The sequence below is a fragment of the Canis lupus genome, chromosome 16 (assembly GCF_011100685.1).
Source record: "Canis lupus familiaris isolate Mischka breed German Shepherd chromosome 16, alternate assembly UU_Cfam_GSD_1.0, whole genome shotgun sequence".
In the NCBI taxonomy this organism is placed as follows: Eukaryota; Metazoa; Chordata; class Mammalia; order Carnivora; family Canidae; genus Canis; species Canis lupus.
In genome coordinates this window covers 6,851,563-6,872,747 of record NC_049237.1, presented here as the reverse complement: position 1 = coordinate 6,872,747, position 21,185 = coordinate 6,851,563, and the positions used below count along the sequence as shown (strand labels likewise).

Below are 21,185 nucleotides of genomic sequence, written 5' to 3'. Positions count from 1 at the left end.
CTGCTATGGCCTCCAGTTGTTGGTCCGCAAGGAAAAGAGGGAAGAATGAGATTCTAGACTACAAAGCAGAAAATGTTAAGCATTTTAGGCCTGAGGAAGGGAAAATAATAGTCATACTGTGGTGGATTCTATTCTTATTCTTATTCATGAAACCATATAAATGTCGTATCTCATTTCTTAAAAAAAGAAAAAAAAAAGGCCTAACTGGGATCGAATGCCTACCATGGAAAAGTGAGAGTATTTCCTTCCCACTGCCTCTCATATCTGTCCCTAACACACTCAATTCTTCTCAATCAAGTATATGTAGAGAAATGTGTGTGCTTTATTTATATTTCATCTCAGGCCAACTTCCCGTTGCTCTGAGCTCATTTCTCAGCTGCCTCTATATGGCCCCACGTTCTGTGAGCATTGAGGGAACACACATTAGTTTAGACCATCTACTTCAGAGAGAGGGGCTTAGTGTGCTGCTAGGATGTAGCCCTTAGGATAGAATTTAAAATCTGGAGAGGATTTTGTCAGGTGGCGATTGGGTGGGAAGGTACAATAACCAGGAAGCAAACAATTGGGTAGTTATTGCGTTAGAGCTGATTGATGGTGAAGTGCCTCATGGGTGGTTATTTCCCCACAGAAATTCTGGACCGCTCACTTTTTGCCGGAACCCTCTGCATGGATGCAGAACTTTACTGGGGTCTTCACTATGATGTCCACAGCTTGTATGGCTACTCCATGGCAAAAGCTACACACTCGTAAGCACTTGGTTTTCCCACGAATTTCAGTGTAGGGGAGGCGGGAGGTGGACGATGTTGCCTATCTTCCCTAAGTATGTTTTTCAAATATGTTTTATGGTTATAAGGACCTACAACTCAGATCTTATGGGCTACTTAAGAGCTCTTCTCATAGGGCCCTTTGGTTCCTTTGTGAAGTTAGTTTTGATTGGCTTTTGACTAAGGGACTTCCTTAGATCCTAGTAGGTGTTTATGTGCAAGGTAAATAGAGGCCCCAGTCGGAAGCCATCCTGTGTGTAGGTCCTATTACCAAATGTTGTGGTTCCTACACTAGGGTTGCTTGATTGGGCAAATAAAAATATAGGACCCTGTTAGATTTGTGCTGGACAGACTTATACTAAAGATTATCCATTGTTTAAACGGAATTCAAGTTTGCCCGAGGGTCCCATATGTTTACCTGGCAGTGCTATATGGCTTCTCTCCCCACTGCCTGCAGTTCTGCTGCCTGCAAATATACGCTTAGGTTAAAGCCTCTTCAGATGTTCTTTCTGGAAACCTTCCTATTGGTTCTAGGAAAAGATTACGTCCCTTTTTTGTGCTCCTTATTGTATTACAATATGCTCAATATGCAAAAATCCTGTATGATAACTTTCAGATAATCCACCTTCCCTTTTTTTTTCTTGCTGGACTGCAAGATTTTGAGGGCAAAGTCATCTCTGTAACTTTACCTGAGGAATAGCATGTGTACTAAATAAAGTGTGTGTTGCTTCGCTGCCTGGCCCGAGGGAGAGAAGTCAGGAAGGGCCTGCTGGAGGCCTGGTGAGTTTGAGGCAAGGACTGCCCCTGTTTTGTTCTCCAGCACCGTTTTGTCCTCCTGACTTTGTATTATGTGGGATTATCCAGGTGAGAGAAAAATCCTTGTCTGATAAATGCGAAAGTTTGAATATCAATGAAAGAAAAGCTTCAAGATGAAGCACTCGCATTTCTGGTGCTGTTAAGCCTTTCTCTTCTGACCTCTGACTCTCTCACTCTATTTTTCCTGGGAAATAAACTAGAAGAATAGGACTCAATTTCCTCATCTTTGAAATGAGAGGCTTGGATTGATGTTTCCCACAGTTCCTTCTTGTTCCAATCTATTTTGACCCTAAGATGCTTCTATCAAAGAATGGGAGGTAGGCAGGAGAGTGGCTACATGCCTGCAGTGAGAAAGAATGAGCAGGGGGAGAGAAGAGAGTTGCACATTGCTTTATTGCCAGTGTCTCCATGCAATAAAAGTGCTTAAGATAGTGATGAGGTTGGTTAATATATTCTAATGGCTATGATTAGTAGTTAAAAGATAACTGTGATGGAGAAGTTTAGGTGCCCTTCTGAGTTCTCTGGGTCAGGCCAAATGACCTAAGTTCCTGGAGAACGGTGGGGATAAGTGAACTTGGCCTTTGGATAGGAGGCAGAGTGGTGAAAACAAAACAAAACAAAGCAAAACAAAACAAAACAAAACAGGATGCTTTTGTTCAGGGGGATCTGAGCATCAGCGACATTTAAGCCGTAGATCTGATGAATATTTGGCTCAGTCTTCCTGGAAGTATCGTTTGGGGACAGTGGTTACTGGTCTACCCCAAGAAGGAGCTTCTCCTCCTTCTCAGCTGGAAGTAGAAAGACCAGATCCCCTCAGATATCAGGACTGAGGATAAGTCAGCCAATTCTGATGGATGGAAAAGAGAGACTTGAGGATCTCTGAAAAAGATTGTTCCTCTGGGCTGGAAAACACAGACGTATCTAATCTAATCCAAGGTCGGCCTTTAGATAACCTGTAACCTCAGATAACTTTATCCCTGTTTCGGTTTCACTCTGTATAACCTGAATGTGTTTCTTTCATGATCGATAATTGAAGAGTGCCATAAACCCTCTAGCCAGTGGTAATAAAAGCAAAATACCTGCTTGTCAAGATCAAAGTAGACATGAGGGTAGGAGTTGAAGAATGAGTGTTCTCCTTTATGTTACCTTTATTTTTTGGCTGTTAAGTTGTTAGAATGGAGGATTTCACTCTTTCAAATCCATCTTCTATTTCAGAATTTTCTCCCATTTGCCACTATACAACATTGTGTATTTATAGACTCGCCATAAGGTAGTCCTCAGGAATATGAAGTGGGGGAGCATTGGTGGCTGTGACAGTGTCTGTGAGGAATTGCCCAGGGCCTGGTGATATGCTTATCTCAGACCATGGACTGAAACAAAAGATAGAAGGGCTCAAAGTGATTGTGGCCAGGTATCACCATCCCAAAGTTATGATTTTGTTTAATTTCAGATTGCTAAAGGAACGTATGAACTATTTAGCATGGAAGCAGAAGGGAGGGAGAGGCATTTCAGGAAAATGCCTATGCAAAAGAGTGTTCAGAATAAAAGCTAGGAAAATCTCTTACATCTAACTGTGTTATCCCACCTCATGAGATCCTCCATCCCAAAGTAATTATCTTTCTGAATCCCACATTTTCCATCCCTTTGCTTTCCCTTTTATACTCTTATTTGATATGTGATTTTTATATGTTGTACAATGAAAATAATATTTTATATTTTAATTGCATTTAACTTTATAAAGAGTATCATATGTCATCTTTTCAGACTCACTCATTTAAAATTATTATTATTTTGTGTAGATTAAGATTTCCTAACATTGAGGATGGCTAATACTAAGTTCTAAAGCTTTAGAGGAACCCACCTGCCTAGAGCCCAGCTGGTATACAAACTGTCCTCATAAGCCAGCAGGGGTTACAGAGCTCCAACGTGAGCTGGTATAGAGCTAAACAGGATTATAAAGGGGCAGCAAGACATGGACACAAGGGACACTGGAAAAGATTTGTCTGGAGGGAGAAGATGGGGTCAATAACTCAAGACACAGCTCCAGTATTATCAACCAAAAGAACCAAACCACGACCAGATCCAGTGAGATAAAGAGACCATAATCAAAAGGACAGGAACCCAGAGATATCTCCTGGGGGGTTGGACTAGAAGTTTGGACTGTCTTATATGAAGTCTGAGGCCTTATTCAGAAGTAGGAAAGAAGCTCTTAAAAGTTCTAGACTAGTTTGCTCACCTAGTTTATTGATGCCCTGATGTTTTTTTTCTGTTTGGCTGGAAGGCCTATTGTCTCCTTGGGTACAGATGAGTCCTGGACATTCAGAGATCACTTCATCTTCAATCGATTGTATTCCTTTTCAGGGCCATGGAGAATATCTTTCCCGGAAAAAATAACTTCATCTTATCCCGCTCTACTTTTGCTGGATCTGGCAAATTTGCTGGACATTGGTTGGGGGATAATGCCGCCACATGGGATGATCTCCGATGGTCCATCCCAAGTATCCTTGAGTTCAACCTATTTGGTATCCCCATGGTGAGTTTTACTTTCAACCAAAGAACCTTAACCTTTTGTCCTTTGGCATTCTTTCCTTTGTTAGTCTCTGAGATGTCTGACGACCAAGGAGTATATGTCTCCTTGCGGTATGTATTAGAGAATCCATTTTTATATGTGGCATGAACTGTCATTTGAAGATAGAATGGTAAAACTTTATCATTGGGTAGTCATCCATGGAATCTCTGAAGTTAGCATGGAAACACCATAAGTAAAATATGTTAGCATCACAGAAAATTTCCATTAGCGAAGCATCAGTGAATAGCAAAGTATGAAATTGGGAACTGAACACTGAGATGAGTTCTTGGAAGCTGATTCATGATGCACATTTGCTGCTTTCTTCCATTTGGCTGAGGCTGGCTCTGAAAGCCTGGGATCTCTGTAAGCATGGAATGATGGAAATTAGGTATTTTCCCCCTTACCACATGTATAGAGTCAGTGCTTTCTCCACTATCACTGACCACTCTGTATATGTGCTAATTCTCCAGGTAGGTGCCAACATCTGCGGTTATACAAAAAATGTCACAGAGGACCTCTGCACAAGATGGATGCAGCTTGGAGCATTTTATCCACTATCGAGGAATCACAATGGACCTGAGTTCAGGGTAAGGTCCCCAAGAGAGGCAACAGAAATTTCTTGGGTTGTCTTATCTACTTGTTCTCAAAAAGAATTAAAAAAAAATCCTATAGTTTGGCTATTAGTGTAGAAAGAAAATAGATAAATTTTTGGTCATATACCTAAAAAGCAAGAGTATTGGGATAAAGGTGCATGGGAAGTTCATACATATTGGATGATTTTATTGTGATTGATATTGATTTTTTTAAAACTCACCAACGAAGGTGTGAAGGTTGTTAGAGTTTCTGTGGTGCTGCTATCCATTACTTCTGTTACCCTGTTACCTCCTTATATAAGACGGGACAATTGGAGTCCACTGGTATTCTATCTCAAACAATACAAGGGAAGCCAATTCTAGATTTGGAGGAGCAAGGAGGGATAGTTTAGGGAGTGGCAGGCCAGTGATCTGAAGATTTTTTTTCACCTTGTTACAAGGTGAAAAATTCATCCGATCTTTCTATGAATAATTTGGGAGACCCTGTCCCCCACTCACTACTTTTCACTCTTTTGTCCTTTTCTATCCAAAAATCATGTTTTTGATGGGTGAATACATAGAAGTGAGCTCAGAGCTCCTGTTAAGGAGACGTTTAGGACGATGGCAAGAGCAAGTAAGGTGGAATGCCCTTTATTTTAATGTAATCTGCACTTGGAGTATTTCAAAATTGAGTAGGTTAGTTCTTACTAGGATCAACAGAATAACTTACTGAGGATGATTTTAGGACCCATTCTTGACTTGTCTGATGATATGTCTCTAACCTGGGAAAAGATTCATGGCCAAATCATCAAAGAATTTTATCCCAGGACTGTCCAGTTTGTGATCTGGAGAGAGAGGAGTTATTTCTGAACTTTGAAGCAGCTGGCTGGGAGGAAGGCAGGTTGCCTTCCTCATGAGACGGCTTGGAAGCAGATAAATAAGGGTGCTCAGATCACTTAGTCTACTAAGCCATAGTGCTTGTTTTCCTGTCCATCCTTTAGTCCTATGCAATAGAATGATAATGAGTGTCACACATTAAGTTTAAATGTAAATTTAAAAAAAAAATTAAAAAAAAAATTAAAAAAAAATTTAAAAAAAAAATAAATGTAAATTTAAAAAGTAAAAAGAAACAGGGACACCTGGGTGGCTCAGTGGTTTAGCACCTGCCTTTGGCTCAAGGCATGTTCCTGGAGTCCCGGGATCGAGTCCCACATCAGGCTCCCTGCATGGAGACTGCTTCTCCCTCTGCCTATGTCTCTGCCTCTCTCTCTCTCTCTGTCTCCCACGAATAAATAAATAAAATCTTAAAAAAAAAAAAAAAAGAAACGGAAGCAATCATGTGAAGTATATTTTATGTAACTCAATATGTCCATAACATTATCATTTCAACCTGAATTTATTTTTTAAAGATATTTATCTATCTATCTATCTATCTATCTATCTATCTATCTATCTATAACATTATCATTTCAACCTGAGTTTATTTTTTAAAGATATTTATTTACTTATTTATTTATTTATTTATTTATTTATTTATTTATTTATGAGAGATATATAGAGAGAAGCAAAGACACAGAGGGAGAAGCAGGCTCCATGCAGGGAACCTGATGCAGGACTCGATCCCAGGACTCCAGGATCATGCCCTGGGCCAAAGGCAGCCACTAAACTGCTGAGCCACCCAGGGATCCCCTCAACCTGTGTTGAATATAAAATATTGTCAAATAGATATTTTATATTGTTTTCTCTCTATTAAGTCTTCAAAATTCAAGAGTATTTTTTAAAAAGATTTTATTTATTTTTTCATGAGATACACAGAGAGAGGGAGAGACAGAGACACAGGCAGAGGGAGAAGCAGGCTCCATGCAGGGAGCTTGATGTGGAACTCGATCCAGGACTCCAGGATCACGCCCTGGGCCGAAGGCAGGTGCTAAACTCCTGAGCCACTCAGGGATCCCCTCAAGAGCATTTTACACTCATTGTACATCTCAATTTAAGTGCTAAGTTTTCAGCAGTTGGAGTGCAATGAACCAAAACAATAAAGTTATAGTTAATGGGAACATATTTTAAAATATTTTATTTATTTTTATTCTTTATTTTATTTAAAAATATTTATTTAAAAATATTCAGTTTTTAGGATTATATTTAAATTCACTAAAGTCAAGTAAAATTAAAGTTCCGTTCCTCAGTCTTCCTAACTACATCTCAGGTGTTCAAAAGCTCCATGTGGCATGTGGCCACCATGGTGAACAGTGCAGCTCTATACCTTCTTGGTTGGAGACCAGAGTGATGGAGGCTTTGGAGTATTATTTTTCATTGGTGTTTGGCCTCAGGGTTTTCATGAGCCCTACACTGGGGGTGTGGAGTGGTCTCCTGCAATAGACTGCTCTACTTTCTAATCCCCTTGAAGGGAGGAAATGAGCATCTTTAGGAACAAAAGAAAGGAATAAATTTAGGTAATTTTCTCTAAAATTCAGTCTCAGTAATACAGTACAGGATGATGCATCTCAATATGACATACATTATCTTTCATATCTTAGAAATTGCAAGGAAAATGAACTAAATAAGTCTCCTCATTAATGGAAAATTTCTGTTTGTGGGTCCTAAGAAAATTAGATTTACCTTCTAAAGGGTTCTGTCTTTGCTCTTGGATAAAGTCATGATTTCTTTGCACAATGTATTTTGAAGAAAAAAATAGAGGTCACTGTCTTTGGGGTAGAGAAAAGAAAACAAATATTGGTGGTGAAAACGTTACAGACAGAACTAGATGTAAATTTTAATATTGCAGATTCATAAAATTGCATGGAAAGGAAAAGATGAATTATAGAATATGATGGTAGGCAATGGAGAAACATAATACATAACAATAATTTAGATCAGCTAAGAAGGGAACAGGGCCACTATAACCCCTTTATCTCCATGACAACCTCCTTTTTTTTTTTTTAAGTATTTATTTATTTTGAGAGAGAGAGAGAGAAAGTGTGCATGTGAGGGGCAGAGGGAGCGGGAGAGAGTCCCAAATGGACTCCGTGCTGAGTTCTGAGCCCCTGGGATCTTGACCTGAGCTGAAACCAAGAGTCTGATGCTTAACTGACTGCACCACCCAGGTGGCCCTCTCTATGAAATTCTGTATGTATCCCCCTTGAGGCTACCACAGACCGAGATCAGAAGACACATGTCAAATATAAACTCCCCACTCTGCTTTTACCTTGGGAGAATCATGGAATCTTTTGTCCTGTGTTTCATCTATAAAATAAAGAAACAGTACCAAGGTCCTTTTAGTTTTGGAAATGTTCTGATATCATCCAAGTTGAAGAACATGGCTACTTTCATCTGGGAAAGCTTCTTTTATAAGGGAACAAACTTTTAAAACATGATGGAAATCTCTAATATTTGTTTCATTTTCTTCTAGGACCAGGATCCCGCTGCCTTTGGTGAACACTCTCTGCTGCTGAAATCCTCCAGACATTACCTGAACATCCGCTACACCCTGCTGCCCTACCTCTACACCCTTTTCTACCGAGCTCACACCCGGGGGGATACTGTAGCAAGGCCACTGGTCCATGAGTGAGTTTCTTGACCCACAAAGAATCTCTTTCAGATCATTAATTTCACTTGCCTTGTTAGTGGTAACAAGGTTAGTCCACCTAGTGTGCTGTTGCCCTGTACTGGGGGCTTCATCTCCCTTTTCTGTTTTCCAGGTTCTATCAGGACCCAGCTACATGGGATGTGCACGAGCAGTTCTTATGGGGGCCTGGACTCCTCATCACCCCTGTTTTATATGAGGTGTGTTTATAATCCGAACAATGGGATTAGAATATCACACTTGTCCCCGTGGCTCTATAGCTGAATAAGCTAAGTCTGGAGTATCTATGACTGCATTTAAATATAAATAAATGAATGAGAGAGAGAGAGAGAGAGAGAGAAAGAGAGAGATCGATCATGAAAGTTTGGAAATTAGAAAAATTAATACTTGGTCCTCCTGCCCCACCAAGCAAAACAATTTATATTTTGCAAAATTACCTTAAGGCTTGCTTTCTTAAGCATATGACTATGTATTGACAGACTTTAAATGCCTTGTAAGTCTGGGCTGGCCATCTGTCTGTGCTTCCTTTTTTTTTTTAAGATTTTATTTATTTATTCATAGAGACAGAGAGAGAGAGAGAGAGAGAGAGAGGCAGAGAAAGAAGCAGGCATCATACAGAGAGCCTGACGTGGGACTCAATCCAGGGTCTCCAGGATCACGCCCTGAGCTGCAGGCGGCGCTAAACCGCTGTGCCACTGGGGCTGCCCTGTGCTTCCTTTTAACCAGAGGACATGTGTTCTTGAGGTTGGGCTGGGAAAAGAGAAGAGGTGGGAGAGAGGTCTGGGCAGGGTGGGAGAGAGGTCTGGGCAAGGGAGAGAGGTCTGGGCAAGGGAAGGGTGTTACTTCCTTCCCTTCAGATATGAAGGACCACACATACTCTCCCAAAGTGCGAGTGGGGAAGTGTGGGGGAGGGATCAGGGTTATGCTGCTCACTTTATAAACATGAGAGATCGCCAATATACTCATGTCAAAGGCCCATCTCTTGGCAGGTGCTGTGACCAGCAGAGGTCCTGCTAGAAGGCTCTCCAGGAGACCTGGCTGTCTCAGTCTCCTCCCACTTGTTAGATTACACATGTAACACAAGTAATCTAACTTGTTAGATTACACAGTGAATCAACTTTCTCTACTTCTCTTAAAAGGTTCAGGACCCTCAAAACAAAACAAACTTAATTTCTAGGCACAGCTATGCTTTGGGTACCTGTATTTGTACCTGTAGAATGGGATGGTCCCAACCATCTCAGGATTGTGCAGATAAGCATGTGCAACCACACATGAGGTATGTAAACTATAAGGGGCATGCTGATGTTGCTCATTATCGGTATTTCCCTAGGGTGTGGACCTAGTGAAAGCATACATACCGGACGCCATCTGGTACGACTACGAGACCGTAAGTAAGGCTGCCCTGCTTGGATCAGAGACCAGCCCCTAGCAGAGGGCAATTCTAAGGCAGGAGTCCTGGGATCTTGGGGTAGGATGATAGCACAAGATTTTACATTTGGTTGATAGAGGGTAATTTTCTATGAGGAAGGCCCTTCTAGATGTACTATGAAATAATTTGAATAACTGGGGTAGGTTTAGGGCACTTTTCACTGTATCAACCTGGGTACTGTGAAGCTCTGATACCCTAGTGAATGAAAGCACAGTTGTGAAAGAATCACTGCACTGTGTAACCCAAATAATACAAACCACTGAGTCTCAGATCTGCTACCTATTTCAATTATGCCTTGGGAAACCCTTTGTTTTGGGGAGTCTCTGCTTTTCTTTCTTTCCTTTCCTCTTTCTTTCTTTCTTTCTTTCTTTCTTTCTTTCTTTCTTTCTTTCTTTCTTTCTTTCTTTCTTTCTTTTTCTCTCTTTCTTTTTCAGGTTTTTATTTAAATTCCAGTTAGTTGGAATACAGTATAATGTTAGTTTCAGGAGTAAAATTTAGTGATTCATCACTTACATATAACACCCGGTGCTCATCACAAACAGGTGCCCTCCTTCATGTCCATTACCCTTTTAAGCCATCCCTCACCTACCTCCCCTCCAGCAACCTTCAGTGTATTCTCTATGGTTAAGAGTCTATTTTCTGGTTTGCCTCTCTCTCTTCCCCCCCCCCCCCAGTTCATCTGTTTGTTTCTTAAATTCCACATGTGAGTGAAATCATACAGTATTTGTCCTTCTTTCACTGACTTATTTCAAATGAGGCAACTGAACTAGAGGATCTGCATGGTCTCTCCTACTCTAACAGTCCATTATCTGCTCTGTTGTCCTTCTGTTGGTTAGGGGGTAGCCATGCAGTGGAGGAAACAATCAGTGGAGATGCAGCTGCCACTTGATAAGATAGGACTTCACCTCCGAGGAGGCTTCATATTTCCCACCCAGCAACCCAGCACAACCACGGAAATCAGGTAAGTGATTTCACACTCTTCTAAGGTGTGACTATTCTGATGCTTCAAGGGGAGCATGTTAAGGGACAGACAAATGGACACTAAAAGTGGATAGATCAAGGAAAAACATCTCTAGTCAATAATCACTCCCCTTCCTTTCAAGGTCAGCCCCAAAGTGGCGCCTTCATGTTCATTTAGTGGGTAAGGTAGCCTCAGTTCCTTCACTGTCTAGAGTCTTTCACTTGGAAATTGAATCAGACTTTAAGAACAGCCCAGACAATCATTTGTGAGGATTTCCCTATGGCCAGAAACTGTCTTCAAGGAGATTCCCTTGAGTTAAATAGGAGGTGAGAGTTATCACATGGAAGCAAACATAGCTTCTAAGGTCAAGAGCCAGGATGTTCAGGTGCAGACCCCAGCACTATTACTACCAGATGTGTTGCCATGGGCAATGTACTCTCTGTGTTGCTGCTTATCACTAGCAAGCTGGGGATGACAATAGTTTGACTGTCCCTGAGGCATGAAAGGGGCTGGTTGAACAAAGTTCTATGTCTTCTTCATTCTCTGAAACTGAGAGATGCTGTTTTATAGTCGGAAGAATTCCCTGGGACTCATTGTTGCCTTGGACTATAAGAGAGAAGCACAGGGAGAGCTGTACTGGGATGATGGTGTATCTAAAGGTAGGCTTCCCTGTGGTGCCCTCCCTGGAGTTCTCAGTGAAAAGTAATCATTACAAGCTGTCCAGTGTGGCACTAACTCTGTTATCATCGATGCTTATTTCTTTAAGTTTAGAATCAATTTATCCTAAAGGTTCGGTTAGCCAAGTATGATGCATTAAAATCGACTTCAGATGAGCAACTCATATATTATTGACTACCAAAGTGACAGACATTATTGGGTTTAGTTTAATTACTCTCTTTTTTGGGTCTCTCTACCAATACCAAATAATACCTTTTGTTAATCGATTTGTAAAATACTGCTTTGGTTACTATTGAAGGGGAAGCACCTAATTGGTATAGTGTGCTTTTCCACTATAAGATTCTCATGGAAGTAACTCCATAAGCTTGTGATCTGTGATTATATAAAAATCCTGCCCTGTGTAGAATTAGCATTTATTAATATTTGTTGGCTACTTATTATTGTACTGTATGCAATACATATTATTGCGCAGGGGATATAAATTGAGTAAGATGTAGGCATTGCCCCTGAGGAACTCTTGATCCAGCAGGATAGATACAATGTGCATGTGGATGACTATACGTACAAGTCATGATGTTTTAAGTGCCAGCAAAATGGTGCCACGAAGTGCCACAGGAGTTCAGAGGGTGAAGCAGTTAGGTTTGGCTGAAGCAGTCCAGGAAACTTGTTGGGAGATTTGACAAAAATGGGCAGAACCTGGATAAGCAGAGATAGAGAAGGGAAAAGCATGACCTCAAGGCTCCTCAACTTCCTATAATAATAAGTCCTCCTCTATTTTCCTCTTTTAGATACTGTAACTGAAAAGTATATTCTGTATAATTTTTCTGTCACCTCGGTAAGTACAATTTTTGAGGAACACACAGTGTACATTCTTTTCTGTGATACCTTTTTGAGTTTTTGGTTTGCTATGATGCTTGGTCATTTGGAACAGGACCACTCATCATGGTCTTGTGGCCATGATGGTCCCAGAAAATATGAGAGTTTTTAATCTATGTTAGATATCTAAGCCTATCAAAAATCAGTATGACTTCAGTGAAGAAATTGGGGGGTTCTTTGGAAAAAAATTCATTGTCTCTGAGTTTGATATGAGTCCTGGCTTCTGGGATGTGTCCTGGGAGGATGGTGTGTGTGTGTGTGTGTGTGTGTGTGTGTGTTCCCACGCAAGTATATGTGGGATGTGGGTAGGGATGTGGATAGGTGATGAGTGGTATGGGGCCTTTCGGAGGTTCTCCCATAACGGCCTTCTTTTCCAGCCCCCAAACTTGGCCTTGGACACAGGTATTAAGTGGTGGTGTTGAGAGGTTGGGAGATACCAAAAACTATAGATCATCACTTGCCTCGTCTCTGTCTCCCAAAGGGACCAACAGGAAGGAAAGCAGTAATGCTAGCAGAGGATGTGAGAATTCTAATTTGATTTTCTTGGAAGTCTGATTATGTGTGAGCAAAGATTTCTTTTGTGGGGGATCTCTTTCCTTTATTCTGCCTTTCTTTTAAGAAAGAATAAAGAATAAGAAAGCATGTTTTTTTTTTAAATTATCCTTTTTATCTTGAGATAATTCTAGAGCCTCATGTAGTTGTAAGAAGTAATACTGAGAGCCCCGTTGTCCCTTTCACCCCGTTTCTCCTCATGGAAACATCTTGTCCTTTCAAGAATGTTATGTGGATAGAATCATACAGCATGTAAGCTTAGAACTGGCTTCTCTTTCACTCAGCAAAATTCTCTCAAAATTCATCCAAGTTGTGGCATATGAAAAGCCTATTCCTTCTTGTTGCTGAGGAGCATTCCAAGATCTAGATGTTTGTTTAATCAGTCACTTAATAAAGAGTATCTGGGTTTTTTCCAGTCATAGCTATTACAAATAAAGCTACTTTGAACATTTATGGACAGGTTTTCATTTGTCTGAGGTAGACACCCAAGAGCCAGTTGCTGGGTCTTACAGGAGTTGCATGTTTCATTTTGTGAGGAACTGCCAAGCTGGTTTTCAGAGTGGCCAGACCATTTTGCATTCCCACCCAGTTTCTCTGCATCATAATCAGCATTTATGTTGTCACATTTTTTAAATCTTAGCCATTCTGATAAGGGTATAATGACATATTATTGTGGTTTCAGTTAGTATTTCTCTGATATCTAATGATGTTGACCATCTTTTCATTTGCCTCCATGTATATTCTCTTAGGTGAAATGTCTGTCTAGTTCTTTTAGCCATTTTTTCATTGACTATTTTTGGCTGATTTCTCTGTTCAGTTTTCAGGGTTCTTTATACATTCTAGAGAGGAGTTCTTTGTTGGATCCATGGTTTGTAAAGATTTCCTATCTGCCTGTAGACATGTCTTTTCATTCTTTCAACAGAGTCTTCCACAGAGCAGAGGTTTTACATTTTGATGGGTCTAATTTAACTTTTTTTTTTCTTTTGTGGATTGTGCTTTTTGGTGTCCACTGTAAAACTCTTTCTATCGCTAGAACTTGAATATTTTCCCCTATTTTTTCCCTAAAAATTTTAGTTTTACCTTTTACATTTAAGTCTGTGATCTGCTTTGAGTTAACTTTTACACACAGTGTGACATTTGGGTACAGATTTGACTTTTGGCTACAGGATGGCCGACTATCCCAGCACCATTTGTTGAAAAGATTCTCTTTTCTCCACTACAGTACTTTTGCACCTTTGCAAAAAATCATTTGGGCACACTTGTGGGTCACCTAATCTTTTTAAACATCAAAATGTCCCCCCCGCCTTTTTTTCTTCATTCTTCAGTTCCACCTTGGCCAGAGCTCAACTTCATCACCTTTGAACTGTGGTTCCCTGGGAAGGTTGTCAGCTTCCCCTGGGCTTCAGTCTTCTCATCTGAAGAATGGGCTCATTGTAGCTTCAGCCTCATAGCTTGCTGTCAATGGAATGAGGTGCTGAGCACTGTGCCTGGCGCAGAGCAAACGTTCATAAATTTTAGTTCCTATTCTCATTATCATTAAAAGAAAAAGGAAAAACAGTATTTGGGCCATTCTGTGTGTGTGTGTGTGTGTGTGTGTGTGTCTGTCTGTCTGTCTGTCTTCATCTTTTTCTGCCAATAGGCTTCTGTGGGTGCTGGTGTCTTTTTGTTCATTTTATGGGTACCCATCTTGCTCACTTGGAAATTCTGTGATGTCAGGAACGTACTTCCTGAGCAATAGAATCAATAAATAACCAGTGAATCAAGCAAACAAGAAATGTTACTGTAAGATTGAATACCATTAAAAGTCTAGATCAACAAATTCCCTGGGGACGATCACCACATACCAATTAGTGCTTCAGAGATAAAGGACATACCTTGGATGTCAGAAAGAAAGATGTTGATGGTATTTGGTGATGTACCCAATTTCTAAACAGATGCTTTTGTGTGTGTGTGTGTGTGTTTTTTCCTAGAACCGGCTACAGGCAAAAATTATAAATAATACATATATGGACCCTGACAACCTCATGTTTACAGATATCATAATCTTGGGAATGGACAAGCAACCTACTAATTTTACTGTCTTACTTAGTAATTCTCCTACCCCCGTTTCAAATGTTAACTACAATGTTTCATCAAAGGTAGGAGACTCTTCCATCCTTGCAGGGCCCTTGTCAAAAGCCCTGGCCTAAGATTCTGACAGCCAGCTCTCTCTTGCTCTTTTGACTTTGGGCAGTTACAGAGATAGCTGGCTTGCTGCAAAATCTACCATACTACAGGGCCGTTGCAGCAGGAGAAACACGCGTGCTAAACATGGACTCTGGAGCTTTGCTTGCATCAGAACACTGAAGGGGACAGTGGGAGTTGGGACCCTGAGGGAAGGCAGTTCTCTGGGTAGATTTAAAACTAGACTTACTGATCCCAGATGTGATAGAGTGTAAATATGATTCAGTACATTGGCCTAGTTCAGGAGAGTATTTACATGTTTGTCCTCTCATTTAAGCTGAAGACTCTCTTTGTCTGAGACACAATTGACACACTACTTTGATACCATTACAGAAAAGGAGAGTTGAATAGAACTCGAGGAGTAATCCAGTTCTGCTCTCATTGAATGAGTTCCTTGCATGCTAATCTTTAACAAAAGGTTCCAATTGTTAGTTGAATATTTCAAGCACTGGGAAATTCACCATTTCTTAGGGCAGGTCCCTTTCATTTTTGAAGGTACAGAGAGCAAAAAATTAAGTGCCTGGTTGCCAATCTTAGCTCTGCCGTCACCTAGCTATGAGATCTTGGGCAAAGCATTAAATCTCTCTAAACCTCAGTTTTCTGTTTTGTAAAATGAAATTTCCATATAATTTGCAGCATAGGATTACCTTCTAGTATCGATGGAGATAATGCATATGAAATGATTATCACAGTGCTTGGCCCATATAAATGCTCAGTAAAGTTTAACTATTGTTATTACTGCCATCATTATTACAATGTGTGAGCACCACACCCAGAGGGCAATAAGTCTGACAAAGACAGCCCTACCTGTGATCTATACTCCTTAACTTGATGGAAGCCCTTCCCATTCAATATTCCACAGTGACTTCATGAGGTGAGAAAGGTCAAGAATAAGCCAAGTTCATTTTCCCGACAGGGAGGTCAAAAGCTCCAAAGGATAAAAAATAATATTTCAAGTAACCCATGACAAAGTGGTATTGGATGAAGGGCTAGCTCACCTTCCAGATCATCAGGGAAGGACATTATCCAGGTGGTTCAACCTCGTTCTGTTTGTCACGTGGCTTCCTTTCTTCTTCCTCAGGTGGTGAAGATCAGTGATCTCAAGGGACTGGTACTTGGTCAAGAATTCTCCATTGGATGGAAACTTCCAGTCAGTGACCTGGAGAAATTCAACTGCTATCCTGAGGACCCTGCTGTCTCTGAGGAGAATTGCAGGCAGCGGGGGTGCCTTTGGGAGGTAATGATCGGGCGCACATTACCACAGTGAACAGGAAGTGTCCCATGAGTAATTAGACACCTAGAAACACTTCCCAGATGTTGACGGGTTGAAGAGTAATCATCCTTCAGGAAGAAAATGACACTTATCAACTGATAAGTTATCAGTTTATTAATAACTGATGAATTATTTTGCTAACTCCGTATGATAGGTGTCAGTGTTTTCCTCAGATATCCTGAATCAGAAGACACTTACTGCCACTCTGGCTCTCTCTTTCCTCCAACTACAGCATTTAAAAACCCACTTTTATTTTTAACACAGCAATAATACATTGGGTATGTGTTGTACATTGAGTATTTGAAGTCATTTTTTCTTTCATATATTAGACAGCTCTTGTGGAAGGTAAGCTAGAACTATTTCTTTCATTTGAAAAATAGAATGAAAGCCAGAGAAAATAAGTAATTACCTCAAGGTCCAATGGGGGCAGTGAGGCCACTACACCGGGAGCAGAAGCCTGCCTGAAGATTCCAGTCTCCAGATCAGGCTTCCTGTTGACCCTTCCCTGCCACCCAGTGGAGGAGGCCAATGAGCATGTGTTTTTTAAATGGATGTATTCATTTTGTTGGCACTGTCATAGCAAAGTACCACAAACTAGGTGACTTAGAACAACAGAAATTTATTATCTCAGTGTTCTGGGAGCTAGGAGTCTGAGATCAAGGCATCAGCAGAGTTGGTTTCTTCTAAGAAAAGGGAGAGAGAATCTGTCCCAGACTTTTCTCCTAGATTCTGGTGGTTCTCTGGCACTCTTTGGTCTTCCTTGGCTTATAAAAATATCGCCTGATCTCCACCTTCATCCTCACATGGGGTTCTCATGGGGTGCAAGTCTATCTCTGTGCCCAAATTTCCCCTTTTAATAAGGACACTGGTCATATTGGGTTAGGCTGATCCCAATGATCTCATTTAACCTGATCATCTGTTAAGACCCTATTTCCAAATAAGGTCACTTTCCAACTCAGCTCTAAACGGATTCCAGGGTGGGACTTCACATCTTCTGGGGAACATAATTCAAGCCGTGATAACGGGCATGGTGTAAGAGACTTAGTCTGTGTGAACCAACTTCTTTAGGAATCAGACCCTTGAAGTGCAGTGTTAGAGGCTGATGGGGAGTTTCTCCTCTTGTTCCAGTCCACAACTCTTCCTGGCGTGCCCACCTGTTACTACGATACCATCCCCAGCTACGCCGCCAGTAACATCCAGTACCTGCCTACGGGCATCACCACAGAGCTTGCCTACCTGGGAGCCCCCAACTCAGCCCGAGCAGCCTCGGCATCTGGCTCTCTCTCTGCAACGGTCAGCTTCCTCCAGTTGAGCGTGATCTACCACACAGAAAACATGCTGCAGTTCAAGGTAATTGCCAAGGTGGTGTAGGTTCTGATCCTCAACATGGAATTCTTACAGCTCCAGGTGGATGAAAGTCATTGAAACACCGTTGTGCCCAATCCCTCATTTTATAGATAAAGGCAACACAGCCCAGAGAGGTCAAGATCAGAGACTTAGGAGCATGGTAGAGCCGGGATGTGACCTTGGAACCACCAGGGTTGTGGATGGCCTGCACTATCAAGTTGCTCAGTCAGCAGTGTCCTCAAATAACCCCTTCTTAGCCCTGTGAAAAATGTGTCTGCTACGTGGAAAACTCACACAAGTGGCATTAATTCACTTCTGATGTTAGAGTTATTTCTCTAGCAGTGGTTCTTAAACTTCAGAGAGCATCAGAATCACCCACAAGTCTTGGTAAAGCTCAGATTTCTAGGTCTCAGCCCCAGAGTTTCCAGCCTGAGAGTCCACAATCCTAACATGCTTCCATGTGATGCTGATGCTACGGGTCAAGGGGCCATACTTTGAGACCCACAGCTCTGCTCTGAGGGAAGTACAACGTGAACCACATAGATTTTCTAATAGCCACACTCCTAAGAATGTATTTGAAAAAAAATCAAGTGCAATTCACGTTAATAGCATTTTATTTAACCGAGATGCTGAAATATTACCTCACCATGTAATCCAAACACAATTTTTGAGATATTTTAGAATCTTTTATTCATACAAACTGTTTAAATTTTGGTGTGTAGTTTGCACTTATAGTGAGTCTCAATTCAGATTAGCACCTTTCAAGTCTTTAATGGCCACAAGTGGCTGGTTGGTCCGATGCTGGGTGAATTATAGACAGAGACTACACCAGGTGGAGCTGCCTCACCAGGTCATCTTTATGTGTCCAAATAAGGAGGTCTCAGGGAATGATTTCCAAAGCCAGTCACTCCCCAACAGGGACAAGCAGGCTTCTCTTGTTAGGGCTTGGGATGACTAGCAGAAGGGGGTTTTAATATCATAATGAAGCTGAGGTAACTGTGCCACACACTTTCTGATTCATCTACGAAGGCCTCTCCTCAAATGTTTCTTTTCCTGTTCTAGAAATTCCTTAGTTAAGCTTCTAAAAGATGAAACTGACAGGCAGAAGCTTCTAGGAGTTTTCTGAGTTCAGGGCGTCAATCTCGAGTTCAGAAGGTTACAGGGCCTCACCAGTGACAATACCACCTTGGACAACTCAGCCCTAAACATTGCTTTTCACACTGTAATGTTGGAGGAATCACCCGGGCTCTTGTGAAAATGAAGATTCAGATTCAGGAGGTGGAGGGGTGGGGGAGCCTGAGATTCTGCATTCCTCACAGGCCTCTAGGTTATACTGCTGCTTTTGGTCTGAGAAACACAATTTTGAGAAGCAAGGCTATGGACAAAACTTGTCTTAAGCATCTGGAGGCTCAACCAGTAAGATCTGAGTCCATATAAAAACTCAGTTCTCTAATTTCTGGTATATACATACATGCTCAAACATAACCTTACATATTTACTTGCATGTACATATTCATAAACATACACATAAACATACATGCAGTTATTCTATCCATGAAATTCTTTACACATAATTCATACATTATTTAGAGGAAGTGCCCTCCCTGCCTTTGAATAGGCATTTCTGAGGCATTTTGGAGTTCAGGATCCATATTGGGCACTGTAGGTGGCAGGGGCTTCATATCTATATGTTATGGGATATTTGATGCCTCCCAATATGATTCAAACTGGCCAGAAAACATGGGAACTGAATTATTTGAGCTGGCAGGAGGCATTTTGGGTCTAATATTATTCCATCAGAAAGTCTCCTTCTCTCTCTTTGTTAGATCTTTGATCCCACAAACAAAAGGTACGAGGTCCCAGTGCCTCTGAACACCCCTCCTTCTCCATCTGGCTCTCCTGAAAACCGTCTGTATGATGTCAGGATTCAGAACAATCCTTTTGGGATCCAGATTCTACGAAAAAACTCCAGCACCGTAATGTAAGTATTATTTACTTAGTTCTCATTAAAGTAGTTCTAGATCTAATTATGGTGATTCTAATTAATGTACATGAAATATTAATCTTAGAGACAATATAAGTGTGTGTGTGTGTGTGTGTGTGTGTGTCTGTGTGTCTGTGTTTAACAGGGAGCAGATCTATTGCTCCATTTTCTACTAGTCACTAACTCAACAAGAAAAATTAATCAGAGGCTTAAAATAAGTGTTGCTTGATTTCAGAAAAAGAAAAATGCATGTTCTACTCATTGCTCTTGTTAAGTAGAGCAGAAAACTCTTTTTAATAAGTGTGATAGATAACCTAGGATAAAAATCAGCTCTATATACTCTCATTACAAAATAACAGAAGACTCAGAGAGAGGGCAAATTTACTAAGGAAAGAGAAACAGCTTCTTACAATCGTTGCTTCTATCAGTGCTGTAGACTTAAAGCCTTTTCACAATGTTAAATGTGAAAAGAGTTGTCATTTCTCATCCCTTGTCCTGCTGCCAAATGGAATGAAGTGAAGGTCTGGATTTTGCTTGGGGCTGCAATTCCCCATACATGTAAAAACCATCACCTGTATATGCACATATGGACAGCTTTTGGCTCTCTTTGACTCTGTGTTTGACTTTGGTCAGTTGCCTTCTTTGCTAAGAATTCCTTTGGCCCATCCAGAAAAGCTATTCTGAGAACTTCGCACTTTTCTGTTGGGAAATTTGCTTAGACCTTGTTCATTTATTCATGCATGTATTCAAACTAATACTCCAGGCAATGATAACTAAAGAGATGAGTGAGACATAGTCCTTGCATACAAGGAGCCCATGACCCAGAAAATGAGGTCTCAGCCTTGCAGACCACAGAATAAAAATGCAAAGACAAAACGTTGGCAGTGAGTCATGGCCATTGGTACAAGCTGTGTCCTCTCACAGTATTTGAACCTGGATCCAGTGGTGCATTCCTTTAGGAGGCTTCAGAATCAAGTAGAATTCCTCTGTGTGCCCTGTGCTTGCTCTGGCCTATGATCAGTGTAGTGCGGAGATATGCCTTTGTGTTGCAGTTGGGATTCTCAGCTCCCTGGCTTCACCTTCAACGACATGTTCCTCTCCATTTCTACTCGCCTCCCCTCTCAGTACATATATGGCTTTGGGGAGACGGAGCACACAGCTTTCAGAAGAGATATGAACTGGACCATGTGGGGAATGTTTGCTCGTGATGAGCCACCAGCAGTAAGCACAGAAAAATAAGATTCTCAATCATTTTCTCCCTGTGTAAATTTATCTTAATCTGTATGTACATATATAGCACCCTATTAATCAGCTTCACCTTATATTGATAAATTCTGTTCTCAGATGAAATAAGCCACAGGTTATACTCTTCTGTTCCTAGAAGACAGACATATTTTTCCCCCGTGGACTATTTTACTTCAAAACTTTTATTTAGTATATTCTATGTGTCAGGTACATGTCTTAATTAATAAAATGCTGTCTGTTCTCCAGAGGCTAGTAAGAGAGAGAGATGCAGAACTAATGATAATCCAGAATAATCAGGAATATATTAGAAGTA

At 41.0% G+C, this 21,185-nt stretch overlaps 1 protein-coding gene across 2 annotated transcripts in view; it reads left to right on the top strand.

The window, feature by feature from the left end:
• The window catches only part of MGAM2 (maltase-glucoamylase 2 (putative)), an 86,335-nt gene that overhangs the window by 31,461 nt on the left and 33,689 nt on the right, over positions 1 to 21,185 (top strand). For both annotated transcript variants that reach the window (XR_005371225.1, XM_038559358.1), the window contains exons 15-28: positions 629 to 746; positions 3,942 to 4,113; positions 4,620 to 4,736; positions 8,131 to 8,285; positions 8,420 to 8,504; positions 9,635 to 9,691; positions 10,570 to 10,694; positions 11,265 to 11,353; positions 12,161 to 12,207; positions 14,771 to 14,938; positions 16,105 to 16,260; positions 17,425 to 17,646; positions 19,470 to 19,624; positions 20,680 to 20,848. Coding sequence is in view for 1 of the 2 variants with exons in the window: in XM_038559358.1 (XP_038415286.1) it covers positions 629 to 746; positions 3,942 to 4,113; positions 4,620 to 4,736; positions 8,131 to 8,285; positions 8,420 to 8,504; positions 9,635 to 9,691; positions 10,570 to 10,694; positions 11,265 to 11,353; positions 12,161 to 12,207; positions 14,771 to 14,938; positions 16,105 to 16,260; positions 17,425 to 17,646; positions 19,470 to 19,624; positions 20,680 to 20,848 (1,835 nt within the window). In the remaining variant the exon portion in view is untranslated. The remainder of the gene's footprint in view (positions 1 to 628; positions 747 to 3,941; positions 4,114 to 4,619; positions 4,737 to 8,130; positions 8,286 to 8,419; positions 8,505 to 9,634; positions 9,692 to 10,569; positions 10,695 to 11,264; positions 11,354 to 12,160; positions 12,208 to 14,770; positions 14,939 to 16,104; positions 16,261 to 17,424; positions 17,647 to 19,469; positions 19,625 to 20,679; positions 20,849 to 21,185) is intronic.